This window comes from Leucoraja erinacea, chromosome 8 (assembly GCF_028641065.1).
Source record: "Leucoraja erinacea ecotype New England chromosome 8, Leri_hhj_1, whole genome shotgun sequence".
Taxonomy (NCBI): domain Eukaryota; kingdom Metazoa; phylum Chordata; class Chondrichthyes; order Rajiformes; family Rajidae; genus Leucoraja; species Leucoraja erinaceus.
Genome location: NC_073384.1, coordinates 3,719,536 through 3,734,310, shown reverse-complemented (window position 1 = coordinate 3,734,310; position 14,775 = coordinate 3,719,536). Strand labels below are relative to the sequence as shown.

The 14,775-nt window shown below is 45.9% G+C and overlaps 1 protein-coding gene across 1 annotated transcript in view; it reads left to right on the top strand.

Annotated features, from left to right (window-relative positions):
• The window catches only part of macrod2 (mono-ADP ribosylhydrolase 2), a 1,271,393-nt gene that overhangs the window by 1,197,538 nt on the left and 59,080 nt on the right, over nucleotides 1-14,775 (top strand). Inside the window, exon 10 of the mRNA XM_055638840.1 lies at nucleotides 2,418-2,499. Within this exon, the coding sequence (XP_055494815.1) occupies nucleotides 2,418-2,499 (82 nt within the window). The remainder of the gene's footprint in view (nucleotides 1-2,417; nucleotides 2,500-14,775) is intronic.

Genomic DNA, 14,775 nt, shown 5'->3' with positions numbered 1-14,775 from the left:
TGGAATTATATGAGATGGTGTTGAGGTGGAAGATCTTATGGACGATAGTATCGGCTCGACAGGCCAAATGGCCTAGTCATAGAGTCATACAGCATGGAAACGAGCCCTTCGGTCCAACTTGTCCACACCGGCCAACATGACCCACCTACACTAGTCCCACCTACCCGCGTTTGGTCCATATCCCTCCAAACATGTTCCCGATGTTGGGGGAGTCCAGAACCAGGGGCCACAGTTTAAGAATAAGGAATAAGCCATTTAGAACGGAAACACTTTTTCTCACAGAGAGTGGCGAGTCTGTGGAATTCTCTGCCTCAGAGGGCGGTGGAGGCCGGTTCTCTGGATGCTTTCAAGAGAGAGCTGGATAGGGCTCTTAAAGATAGCGGAGTCAGGGGATATGTGGAGAAGGCAGGAACGGGGCACTGATGGAGGATGATCAGCCATGATCACATTGAATGGCGGTGCTGGCTCGAAGGGCTGAATGGCCTCCTCCTGCACCTATTGTCTATTATCAAACCTGTCCTATCCATGTACCTGTCTAACTGTTTCTTAAGCATTGGGCTAGTCCCAGCCTCAACTGCCTCCTCTGGCAGCTTGTTCCATACACCCACCAGGCTTTGTGTGAAAAGGTTACCCCTCAGATTCCTATTAAATCTTTTCCCCTTCACCTTAAACCTGTGTCCTCTGGTCCTCGATTCCCCGACTCTGGGCAAGAGACTGTGTTCATCGACTCGCCCCCCTGCTGTCTCTGCTTCTGATACTCAGCGATACACCTACACTGCAACATCTCGATACTACAACATTTGTACAGCCGATGGGCCGAATGGCCTACTCCTCCACCCATTTTCTATGTTTCTATGTCTCTACCCTGCTGTTTTATTTAACTGTGCTCCCAAAATTAACTTACACTAAACAATAAATATTTTGTGTGTAGTTCGTGACAGTGAGTTAACATTTCATAGACATGTAATACCATCTATGTTTGCCTAAAATTGATGGTTGTAATCATTTTTACAAGATGTTTGTGCAATGTTTACCTGAACATACGATAGCTATCCTGAATTAATTGCATTCAGTTAGATGTGATTTTTTTTTTAATGATCATATACTTTGCGATTAGATACAAACCCTGCAACTAATATTGGTGTTGGAATGATCGATGGATGTACTAGATAATAGAAACATAGAAACATAGAAAATAAGTGTAGGAGTAGGCCATTCGGCCCTTCGAGCCTGCACCGCCATTCAATATGATCATGGCTGATCATCCAACTCAGTATCCGGTACCTGCCTTCTCTCCATACCCCCTGATCCCTTTAGCCGCAAGTGCCACATCTAACTCCCTCTTAAATATAGCCAATGAACTGTGGCCTCAACCACCTTCTGTGGCAGAGAGTTCCAGAGATTCACCACTCCCTGTGTAAAACATGTTTTTCTCATCTCAGTCCTAAAAGATTTCCCCCTTATCCTTAAACTGTGACCCCTTGGCATGGACTTCCCCAACATCGGGAACCATCTTCCTGCATCTAGCCTGTCCAACCCCTTAAGAATTTTGTAAGTTTCTATAAGATCCCCCCTCAATCTTCTAAATAATCTTCTAAATCTTCTAAATAAAATAATCATGCTGTTTAAGAAGGAACTGCAGATGCTGGAAAATCGAAGGAAGACAAAAGTGCTGGAGAAACTCAGCGGGTGCAGCAGCATCTATGGAGCAAAGGAAATAGGCAATGTTTCGGGCCGAAACGTTGCCTATTTCCTTCGCTCCATAGATGCTGCTGCACCCACTGAGTTTCTCCAGCACTTTTGTCTACCTTAGATAATCATGCTCTTTAGATCATCTCATCCATTCTGACTTTTGGAGAGAACGTTTACAGTGGGCTTCCGACGTTTGCAGAGAGATAGATTCTTGATTCGTACGGGTGTCAGGGGTGATGGGGAGATGGCAGAAGAATGGGTTTAGGAGGGAGAGATAGACCAGCCATGATTGAATGGCGGAGAAGACTTGATGGACCGAATGGCCCAATTCTGCTGATTATCACTTATGACCTTATGTAGCTGGGACTATGGTGTATTACGGTATATGGACACACTGATCTGTTTTGTAGTAAATGCCTATGTTCTGTGTGCTGAAGCAAAGCAAGAATTGAATTGTCCTATCAGGGACACAGGACAATAAACTCACTTGACTTGACTTGACTTGGGCTTGAGAAGCAGTTAGACAGGTACATGCATAGGACTGGTTTGGAGGGATATGGACCAAACGCAGGCAGGTAGGACTAGTCTGGCTGGGACATGTTGGCCGGTGTGGGTAAGTTTGGCCAGTGTGGGCAAGTTGAGCCAAAGGGCCTGTTTCCACGCTGTGTCTCTCTATGACTAATTCCTGTGGAACATTATGTTGAACCGACTATTCTTATTTCCAGGTCGATCGTATTATCTTCTGCGTTTTCTTGGAGAGCGACCTTAAGATCTACAAGGAGAAAATGCTTCATCTTTTTCCCACAGGTAGGTCAGGAAGTAAACCTAATTTCATCACAAACATTAGATTTTTTGGTTTCAAATGCATAGTAGTTCAAATAATACAAATGCAAAAAAATGCTACATGTGCTAATAATCTAAAATATCCAGGAGAAATGCTGGAAACAATAGACCAGGGTGTAGATGGAGAAAGGAAGTTCACCTTTAAGGACTTATGACATAGGCCAATGACTTATGCTGGGGTTAAACTAACCTATGGAACCTGCGAGGATGTAATCCTTCTGCAGTTGTACAGGGCCCTAGTGAGACCACACCCTGGAGTATTGTGTGCAGTTTTGGTCCCCTAATTTGAGGAAGGACATTCTTGCTATTGAGGGAGTGCAGCGTAGGTTTACCAGGTTAATTCCCGGGATGGCGGGACTGTCATATGCTGAGAGAATGGAGCAGCTGGGCTTGTACACTCTGGACTTTAGAAGGATGAGAGGGGATCTCATTGAAACATATAAGATTGTTAAGGGCTTGGACACAGTAGAGGCAGGAACCATGTTCCCAATGTTGGGGGAGTCCAGAACCAGGGGCCACAGTGTAAAAGTAAGGAGTAAGCCATTTAGAACGGAGACGAGGAAACACTTTTTCTCACAGAGAGTGGTGAGTCTGTGGGATTCTCTGCCTCGGTGGAAGCCGGTTCTCTGGATGCTTTCAAGAGAGAGCTAGATAGGGCTCTTAAAAATAGCGGAGTCAGGGGATATGGGGAGAAGGCAGGAACGGGGTACTGATTGGGGATGATCAGCCATGATCACATTAAATGGCGGTACTGGCTCGAAGGGCCAAATGGCCTACTCCTGCACCTATTGTCTGTTGTCTATTGTCTATTGTAATATCTTTGACCTGAAAGGTTAGCACTATTTCTCTGTCCGTGGTTATTTGCCTGACCTGTTAAAAGTTTCCAGCATTTTCTACTTTTATTTGAAATCTATCCAGCTCCCTATAGTTGTAAGATGTTTCAGAAAGAACTCCAGATGCTGGAAAAATCAAAGGTAGACAAAAATGCTGGAGAAACTCAGCGGGTGAGGCAGCATCTATGGAGCGAAGGAATAGGTGACGTTTCGGGTCGAGACCCTTCTTTTCAGTTGTAAGATGCTGGTTTACTCCAAAGATAGACACAGAATGCCAAAATGCACCTACCTATAGTTCATCGCCTTGAGAACACGGCATGTTATTAGTGCTTGAAATCTCCATGGCTAAAGCAAGTTATTTTAAATGTTGTTGTTCATATTTTGGATCTCGGCATCAGTTGGAAGGTCGGGATTTATTGCCCATGTGTAAGTACTTGGCACTGCGTAGCCTGCTTACACCATTTTGCAGTGCGTTTAAGAGTTAGCTACATTGGTGGGTCTTGAATTATATCTCATGGCTATAGCTAATAAGTATGGCAGTATTCCTCTCCTGATATAGATGAGGAATTATTCGGGTAGATGCACAGTGTGTAAGATGGAACTGCAGACACCTCTTCTAGGTTTAGTTTAGTTTAGTTTAGTTTAGTTTAGTTTAGTTTAGAGATACAGCGCAGAAACCAGCCCTTTGGCCCACCGAGTCCACGCCGACCAGCGATTCCCCAACATTAACACTATCCTACACCCATTAGGGACAATTTTTACATTTACCAAGCCGATTAGCCTACAGACCTGTACGTCTTTGGAGTGTGGGAGGAAACCGAAGATCCTGGAGAAAATCTACGCAGGTCACAAGGAGAACGTACAAACTCCGTACGGACAGCACCCGTAGTCGGGATCGAACCCGGGTCTCCGGCGCTGCATTCGCTGTAAGGCAGTAACTCTACCGCTGTGCCACCGTGACCATCTATGCCCCAGGACTGTTTTGAAGGCTTGACCTGTAGGGGGTGACTTTGGTAGAGAGGGGCCACATCTATATTTAGTGATAGATATAACATCAAGTTAAGAGTCGAGAGTGTTGTATAGTCAAATGAAACTCCTAGTTGCAGCAACACAACAGAATATGTTCGATTGAGCTACTGCGGTTTAGATCACAATTTAGTTTATTGTCACGTGTACCAAGGAACGTTTGTGGGGCTCTGTCTCTGCATTATATATATATATCATCATCATCATCATCATCGGCCGTCACTCGAAATGAGTGTGACTGTCCTCTCATGGAGGACGCCTGTGCGTGACTTTGTTTAACGTGGGAGACTGGTGCACAGACAGCCGCCCCACGGTCCTTGACAGATCTGGGTCAGGATCCAGTGGCACGGAGTCCAAGACGACCGGAGACCCTTTTCTGCCGCAGCCTTCATCCGCCTTCATAGAAACATAGAAACATAGAAATTAGGTGCAGGAGTAGGCCATTCGGCCCTTCGAGCCTGCACCGCCATTCAATATGATCATGGCTGATCATCCAACTCAGTATCCCGTACCTGCCTTCTCTCCATACCCCCTGATCCCCTTAGCCACAAGGGCCACATCTAACTCCCTCTTAAATATAGCCAATGAACTGGCCTCAACTACCCTCTGTGGCAGAGAGTTCCAGAGATTCACCACTCTCTGCGCGTGTAAAAAAGTTCTTCTCATCTCGGTTTTAAAGGATTTCCCCTTTATCCTTAAGCTGTGACCCCTTGTCCTGGACTTCCCTAACATCGGGAACAATCTTCCTGCATCCCAGCCGTTGTGACGTTAGCTCCACTAAGGTCAGCCATCGTCCTCCGCCTGTTCCACCGTTGAGGTCTTGGTTGGATTGGCTCTTTGTCAGAGACCTTCCCCTTGACCTTACTGCCATGGGTGGCCCTACCGGGAGCACAGCTCCAGACGGCATCGCTCTCAGGATCTCAGGACCACACGAGCTTCTCCACCACGACAAGGTGACAATCCACGGAGAAAATATCCACACACACATAAAAGCAAACTGACAATAAGCCAAAGCCTATGTCCCCAAGTCAAAGTAGGTCAGAGCTTATTTGAGGTTGTTGTGTTTTATAGCCTGATGGCTGTAGGGAAGAAGCTGTTCCTGAACCTGGACGTTACAGTTTTCAGGCTCCTGTACCTTCCTCCTGATGGCAGGGGTGAGATGAGTGTGTGACCAGGGTGGTGTGGGTCTCTGATGATGCTGGCTGCTTTTTTGAGGCAGCGACTCCTGTAGATCCCTTCGATGTGCTCTCTACTGTACACCGGTAGACGTTCAAGAGAATCCTCTCTGACGTACCGAATATTTGATGCAAGGTCCTTTCACACCTGCCTGCTTTCACACACCTGCTGTTAAGTCCCTGTCAATCCAGACATTGCCTGCATAACAAGATTCTCCACAAACGAACATGAAATAAAAAACTCTGTCAGATTGTTCTGCAGCAACTTTTATTGATAGCTGACATGACCAAACCAATCAAACCAGTGGCAAGTGAAGGAGAAGAAAAATAAACAATAGACGATAGACAATAGGTGCAGGAGTAGGCCATTCGGCCCTTCGACCAGCACCGCCATTCAATGTGATCATGGCTGATCATCCCCAATCAGTACCCCGTTCCTGCCTTCTCCCCATATCCCCTGACTACGCTATTTTTAAGAGCCCTCTCTAGCCCTCTCTTGAAAGCATCCAGAGAACCGGCCTCCACCGCCCTCTAAGGCAGAGAAGCAAAGCAAGAATTTCATTGTCCTATCGGACACATGACAATAAACTCACTTGAACTTGAACTTGCACTTGAGAATTCCACAGACTCACCACTCTCTGTGGAAAAAAAAGTGTTTCCTCATCTCCGTTCTAAATGGCTTACTCCTTATTCTTAAACTGTTGTCCCTGGTTCTAGACTTCCCCCAACATCGGGAACATGTTTCCTGCCACTAGCGTGTCCAAACCCTTAACAATCTTATACGTTTCAATGAGATGCCCTCTCATCCTTTTAAACTCCAGAATGTACAAGCCCAGCTGCTCCATTCTCTCAGCATATGACAGTCCCGCCATCCCGGGAATTAACCTTGTAAACCTACGCTGCACTCCCTCAATAGCAAGAACGTCCGTCCTCAAATTAGTGGACCAAAAATCTACACACAATACTCCAGGAGTGGTCTCACTAGAATTAAAAAAATTAATCCTTAAATAGATAGACAAGGCAAGAGATGTAACTGAGCCACATTGTCCTCTGATAGTTCCTGATTCAGCTGGACACTCTGAAGTCTGCATATCGGGCCAATAGATCAGTGGATGACGCAGTCAACCTGGGCCTGCACTTCATCCTACATCACTTAGACCGCCAGGGGACCTATGCGAGGATTTTGTTTGTTGATTTTTAGCTCTGATTTCAACACCATTGTGCCAGAGCTACTACACTCCAAACTTTCCGAGTTGACTGTGCCTGAACTCCTCAGTCGGTGGATCACCAGCTTCCTGACAGACAGGAAGCGGCATGCGAGGCTGGGAAAGTACATCTCCGACCCGCATACGCTCAGCATAGGAGCACCGCAAGGCTGCGTACTCTCCGCTCTCCTCTACTCTCTCCACACCAATGACTGCACCTCCACTAACTCCTCTGTCAAGCTTCTAAAGTTTGCGGATGACACAACCCTGATGTGACTGATCCAGGATGGGGAGGAATCTGCCTACAGACAGGAAGTGTCACAGCTGGCTTCCTGGTGCCATTGCAACAACCTGGAGCTCAATTCTCTTAAGACAGTGAAATTGATTGTAGACTTTAGGAAAGCTCCCCCTCCCCTCACCCCACTCACCATCAACAACACCACAGTCACATCTGTGGAGTCTTTTAAGTTCCTGGGAACCATCATCTCCAAGGACCTTAAGTGGGGGGCTACCATCAACTCCACAGTCAAAAAGGCACAACAGAGGATGTACTTCCTGCGGCAGCTGAGGAAGCACAATCTGCCACAGGCAATGATGGTCCAATTCTACACGGCCATCGTAGAGTCTGTCCTCACCTTCTCCATCATGCCCGCTCTCGTTCTCAGCCACCAAGCACGACACCTGGAGGCTGCAGCGAATCGTCCGATCAGCTGAGAAGGTTATTGGCTGCAACCTTCCCTCCATTGACGAACTGTACACTGCAAGGGCCAGGAAGCGAGCGGGCAAGATCATCTCTGACCCCTCTCACCCTGGCCACAAACTCTTTGAATCACTTCCCTCTGGAAGGCGACTCCGGACTGTCAAAGCTGCCACAGCCAGACATAAAAACAGCTTTTTTCCACGAGTAGTAGCTCTACTCAATAACCAAAAATCTGTAGCCTCCTTTTGCTATGGTATTTTATTTAATTCACAATGTTTAATCAATAATGTTTTATTATTAATGTTTAATGTTTCATGTGTCATTCCTAACCGTCATTGTATGTCGTTGTCACTTGCGGGCGGAGCACCAAGGCAAATTCCTTGTATGGGAATACTTGGCCAATAAACATTCATTCATTCAAGTCCACTGCTAATAATTGGTGAATATGAAAAATATTCTGGGATATATCATCTATTGTTTTAATGGCTTTTAAAAAAACTAATAATTAAGACTATACAAAAGGAAATACTATAGAAACAAAACAGAAATGGGAATTGAAAATTAACATTATTATTACAGATGAAATATGGGAAAGGACATGTCTCTTTGGCCATAAGTTGACAAGCAGCCCCTCTTGGAGGGAGTTCGATTGGAAAATTAAAATGAGAGTATTTAGGACCCCTCTAGTGCTGGCAAGATACAGTAACACCTCAAATTTGTGCTGGAGACAATGTGGGAAGATCAGTGATCACACACATATTTTTGGGGGATTGTCCCAAATTGTACCAATACTGGAGAGACATCCAGGTAGAGATTAAATTAATTCTGGGAGTGGATCTACCTTTGGAACCGGCTTGTTTCATATTAGGAGAAACTCCAGCAGCGACAGATATTCAAAATCAGACATACCTGCTTGGGGTGATGCTGTTGATTGCTAAAAAAAGATGATAACAGTGCTATGGAGAAAGGAAATGCCACCAAATGTTCAACAGTGGAGGGAAAGATTGAAAAATGTATACTTGATGGCAAGTATAACTGCTACACTCCAGTTGAGGACTGATGCCTTTAATCTTGTATGGAAACCTGTACTATTACAAATGCCAAGATTGATTAAGGATATGAATGGATGAGCTTGCTCTGGTGCCTGGGAATAAGATGCTTTTATGATAGAATGTTAAGAGGATTTGATGCGATGCTAATAGAGGTCAGGTGATTTGTATTTTGTCATTTTGCGACTGTCTTTTGTGTGTTTCTTTGGTTTGTCTGTATGTGTATTTTGTTATGTCAATCAATGTTGAGTTTAAAAAAAAACATTAATAATATTTTATTATTAATGAAATGAATAAAAACTAGCCACACCTCCCTTGAACATTTCCAAACCTTTGGAGGAAATACAACAGAAAGTTGAGACACAAGGAACTGCAGGTGACAGAATGTTGAGCAAAACACAAAAGTACTGGAGGAACTCAACGGGTCAGGCAGCATCTGTGGAGGGAATGGACAGGCGAGGATTTCGGGTCAGGACCCTTCTTCAGACTGACTGATAGACTGAATGTAAAGGCTAGTTCCATTCTTTGCTTCGACTAGGAGTGGTATTAAAGGCAGGCTCATATTAGAACCCGCGAAGGATGGACAAGAGTTGCTGCCTCACAGCGCCGGAGACCCAGGTTCGATCCTGACTATAGGTGCTGTCTGTACGGAGTTTGTACGTTCTCCTTGTAAGCACGTGGGTTTTCTCCGGGTGCTCCGGTTTCCTCCCACACTCCAAAGACGTGCAGGTTTGTTGGTTAACAGGCCTCTGTTCTTTTGCTCTGATATTTTATTTCATTCACATGTTTAAACATTAATGTTTTATCCTTAATGTTTTAATGTTTTAATTCTTAATTGTCTACTGTATGTCGAGTTGTTACTTGCGGGCGGAGCACCAAGACAAATTCCTTGTATGTGTACATACTTGGCCAATAAACTTATTCATTCATTCATTCAATTGTCCTGAGCATGTAGAATAGAACCAGTGTATGGGCGATCGCCAGTCAGCACGGACTTGGCGGGCCGAAGGGCCTGTTTCAATACAGTGAAGTAAACTAAACTAAAGGTACACGTGGCAATAAAGTACCACTGAAGACTGAACCGTTTTCAATTCAAGTTCAAGTTACACATATTGCCACGGGCTCCAGTTGGTCCAGTGAGATTTGAGTTCCCCTACAGCCATACGAATAAAAAGAACACAACACACGATAGAGTTTAACATGAACACCCCACACAGCGGAATCAACGTTCCCCACTGTGAGGGAAGGCAATACAGTTCAGCCATCTTCCTCTGTTCACCCGTGGTCGGGGCCTTTGAGCCCTCCGCAGTCGCCGCTCGATGTTCAGGCCCTCTCGCCGGGATGATGGAACTCCGACGTCGGAACGGATGAATACACTCAGTGGCTTGGAGTTTCTGAATCGACCACTTCCTACCGGAGACCACAGCTCCCGAAGTCCACAGGCCGAGCTGGGTGGAGCTCCAATACGGGCGACCCCCGGCAAAGGATCCCAGGACTCCGCGATGTTAAAGTCAGCGCCGCCCGCGGCTGGAAGCTCCACAGACCACAGCTCCACGGTGATAAAGTCGGCAGGCCCAACACTCCGGAGTTCCAACACGGTGATCCCCGGTAAGGCGTCGCCCTCTCCACGTTGGAATCATCAGCTGAAGCTCAGGCCGGTCTCTGGCAGGAAAGGCCGCGCCAATCCAGATGGTAGACCGCGATGGGGGGGGTGGGGGCGAAGATGCGACTCGGAGAAAAGAAGCATCCTCGACAAGGCAGTGACTGGAAAACGGTTTCCCCCTTTCCCCCCCACCACATAAAAAAGACTAAGAAATCTCCAAAAACATACTTTTTAGACAGACTAAAAACAACAAAAAGTGTGAAAGGACGGACAAACTGCTGGTGAGGCTGCCACGCTCGGCACCACCCATTTTGAGCTCATTGTTGTGATAGAGAAGGGGATTATTCACTTGCCTACGGTCGGTGTGATCAGAAAATATGCAAAGTAATTCGGTGTAATCGAAAGTATTCCCAGGAATATAATAAACCCGACCGTTTGCTTTGTGAAAGATGGCAGATGGAGTTTAATGCTGATAAAAGTGAGGTGCTACACCTTGGCAGGACAAATCAAAATAGGACGTACATGGTAAATGGTAGGGAATTGATGAATGCAGTTGAACAGAGGGATCTGGGAATAACCGTGCATAGTTCCTTGAAGGTGGAATCTCATATAGATAGGGTGGTAAAGAAAGCTTTTGGTATGCTAGCCTTTATAAATCAGAGCATTGAGTATAGAAGCTGGGATGTAATGTTGAAATTGTACAAGGCATTGGTGAGACCAAATCTGGAGTATGGTGTACAATTTTGGTCGCCCAATTATAGGAAGGATGTCAACAAAATAGAGAGAGTAGAGGAGATTTACTAGAATGTTGCCTGGGTTTCAACAACTAAGTTACAGAGAAAGGTTGAATAAGTTAGGTTTTTATTCTCTGGAGCGCAGAAGGTTAAGGGGGGACTTGATAGAGGTCTTTAAAATGATGAGAGGGATAGACAGAGTTGGCGTGGAAAAGCTTTTCCCTTTGAGAATAGGGAAGATTCAAGCAAGAGGACATGACTTCAAAATTACAGGTTATGGTCTGAGCGCAGGTATATGGGACTAGGGGAGATTATGTGTTCGGCACGGACTAGAAGGGTCGAGATGGCCTGTTTCCGTGCTGTAATTGTTATATGGTTATATGGTTATATTGTTATATGGTAATTAAGGGACAGAGGTTTAGGGGCAACATGAGGGGGAACTTCTTTACTCAGAGAATGGTAGCGGTGTGGAATGAGCTTACAGTGGAAGTGGTGGAGGCAGGTTCGTTGGTATCATTTAAAAATAAATTGGATAGGCATATGGATGAGAAGGGAATGGAGGGTTATGGTATGAGTGCAGGCAGGTGGGACTAAGGGAAAAAAGTTGTTCGGCACGGACTTGTAGGGCGGAGGTGGCCTGTTTCCGTGCTGTAATTGTTATATGGTTATATGGTTACTGCAATGCTAATATTGTTGGGAAATGGAGATTGTGGCATAAGCCACGGCAATTTATCGAAGTAAATGGCGGCGCAGAATCCCGGTGACACATTGCGTAGTCGGAAACATCTGGTAATTATCCATATTGCTAATAAACCGACAGAGAGGAGAAAAAAAAGAGAGGTTTGTGCAAAGATTGCATAAGCGACTGTCAATGGAACTAAGGACAGATATTCAACATTGTTTGCACTGTAGCAGATGGGAACTACTTCTTTTTAATTTAGTGCCTTTGATAGGCTACAGTAATTGCATGACTGTGCCAATTAAATGGCTGGGTATTTTCAAAGGACCTTTCATTAAGAACTGTAGTTTTCCTCAATAACTGTGCTTTTGTTTTGGCCAATTCCTCTGCTGCCCTTCCTGATTTACAGACACTACACTTTCCGATAATTCTAATTATGTTACGGTGTTATACATGCAGCGATTGAGTCACTCTGTAAATACCAGCTATGTCTAAACACCAAGCAGAGTGGTAAGAAGAACCTCTGCCAAGCATCCAATACTCAGAAGGACACACAGTGCTGGAGTAACTCAGCGGGTCAGGCAGCATCTCTGGAGAACATGGATAGGTGACGTTTCATGTCGGGACCCTTCCTCAGACTCATAGCACCCCACTTTTCCCTAATGTACTAATATATTGGTCATGACCTCTGCAATCCACATCTAAACTACAAACCACCACCCCCAACCCCCCCCCCCCCCCCCCCCCCCCCCCCCCCCCCCCCCCCCTCCCCTTGCCCTAGCTACTTTCCTCTCACGGGCCTCACAATCCGCAGCTTTTCAATCCTATATCAGACCCTCTGTTCTTATCGCTGGCCTTTGTTCCTACCGTCTGCCTATTAAAAATAATAGTCCACCTGTTCTCTGCCATGCTTTGACCTCCTTCTCCCCTCAATCAGACAGCTGAAAGGTCTCGACCCAAGAGGGCTTGTATACTCTGGAATTTAGAAGGATGAGAGGGGATCTTATTGAAAATATATAAGATTATTAAGGGTTTGGTCACGCTAGAGGCAGGAAACATGTTCCCGATGTTGGGGGAGTCCAGAACCAGGGGCCACAGTTTAAGAATAAGGAGTAAGCCATTTAGAACGGAGACGGGGAAACACTTTTTCTCACAGAGAGTGGTGATTCTGTGGAATTCTCTGCCTCAGAAGACGTTGGAGGCAGGTTCTCTGGATGCTTTCAAGAGAGAGCTAGATAAGGCTCTTAAAAATAGCGGAGTCAGGGGTTATGGGGAGAAGTAAGGAACAGAAGTACACAAAAAAAGCTGGAGAAACTCAGCGGGTGCAGCAGCATCTATGGAGCGAAGGAAATAGGCAACGTTTCGGGTTGTAAGGAATAGAGTACTGATTGGGGATGATCAGCCATGATCACATTGAATGGCGGTGCTGGCTCAAAGGGCCGAATGGCCTCCTCCTGCACCTATTGTCTATTGACTTGCTGATTCACACTTACTGTGCCAAAGATAAGTTTCAACCTCAAGAGACATTCTTGTACAGGAGCCCTGGCAGTGATTTACTTCATTTTGGCCACAATTGTAAAATCACAGAAGCAAGGCTTGGATTGGGCAGCAAGGCTATGCGGCCATCAAAATTAGATTGTATTTGCTCAATCAATTTATTTTAGTTTAATTTCGAGATACAGCATGGAAGCAGGCCCTTCGGCCCACCGAGTCTGCGCCGACCAGCGATCCCCGTACACTCGCACCATCCTACACACACTAGGGACAATTTTACAATTACACATGAAGCCAATTACCCTACAAGCCTGTCGCCTTTGGAGTGTGGGAGGAAACCAGAGTTCCCGGGGATAACTGCTACCGCTACGCCCCTAAACGTACATGGTAATTCTCAGGCCTCACCACTGAGCTTAGTTCCAGCATTCCTAATCACATTCCAATAAATCTCCTCTGCTCATCTTCAAAGACTTGACATCTTTCCCATAGTGCTGTCCAAAATTGCCCGTAACATCCCAGCTGGGACCTACCCAGTGTTACAGTGCAGCATGACAACTACTGAGGAGGGATCTCGACGGTTCTGACAAATCTTGCAACATTTGGTCTTGCTGCTCGTGTCAAGAATGTTTGAGATATTGCAGATCTGAATCATTCAGCTCCTGGCAACGGGAACAAATGACATTCAGTCTTGCAAATAACCTACTTCTGAAAACAGAAAACACTTTGGAAACACCAATGAGCAAGTCGGGGGAAGTCCAGAACCAGGGAACGCAGTTTAAGAATAAGGGGTAAGCCATTTAGAACGGAGATGAGGAAACACTTTTTCACACAGAGTATTGTGAGTCTGTGGAATTCTCTGCCTCAGAGGGCGGTGGAGGCTGGCTCTCTGGATGCTTTCAAGAGAGAGCTAGATAGGGCTCTTAAAGATAGCGGAATCAGGGGATATGGGGAGAAGGCAGGAACGGGGTACTGATTGTGGATGATCAACCACAATCACATTGAATGGCGGTGCTGTCTCGAAGGGCCAAATGGCCTACTCCTGCACCTATTGTCTATTGTCTAATGTCTATTCACCACCCTCTGGCCTAAAAAATTGCTCCTCAACTCCTTCCTAAAGGAACGCCCTTTATTTCTGAGGCTATTGTCTATTGTAGTCATGAAAATGTCCAACTTTTATCCAACTAAAATGCTGGAGTAACTCAGCGGGACAGGCAGCATCTCTGGATAGAAGGAATGGGCGATGTCTCAGCTCGGTCTGAAGAAGGTACCACCTGAAACGTCAGCCATTCCTTCTCTCCAGAGACGCCGCCTGTCCCGCTGAGTTACTCCAGCATTCTGTGTCCATCTTCAGATTCAGATTCAGATTCAATTTTAATTGTCATTGTCAGTGTACAGTACAGAGACAACGAAATGCATTTAGCATCTCCCTTGAAGAGCGACATAGCAAACGATTTGAATAAAAAAAAATAATAATAAGTGTCCGGGGGGGGGGGGGGGGGGGGTGATTGGCAGTCACCGAGGTACGTTGTTTAGTAGAGTGACAGCGGCCGGAAAGAAGCTGTTCCTCGACCTGCTGGTTCGGCAACGGAGAGACCTGTAGCGCCTCCCGGATGGTAGGAGGGTAAACAGTCCATGGTTGGGGTGAGAGCAGTCCTTGGCGATGCTGAGCGCCCTCCGCAGACAGCGCTTGCTTTGGACAGACTCAATGGAGGGGAGCGTGGAACCGGTGATGCGTTGGGCAA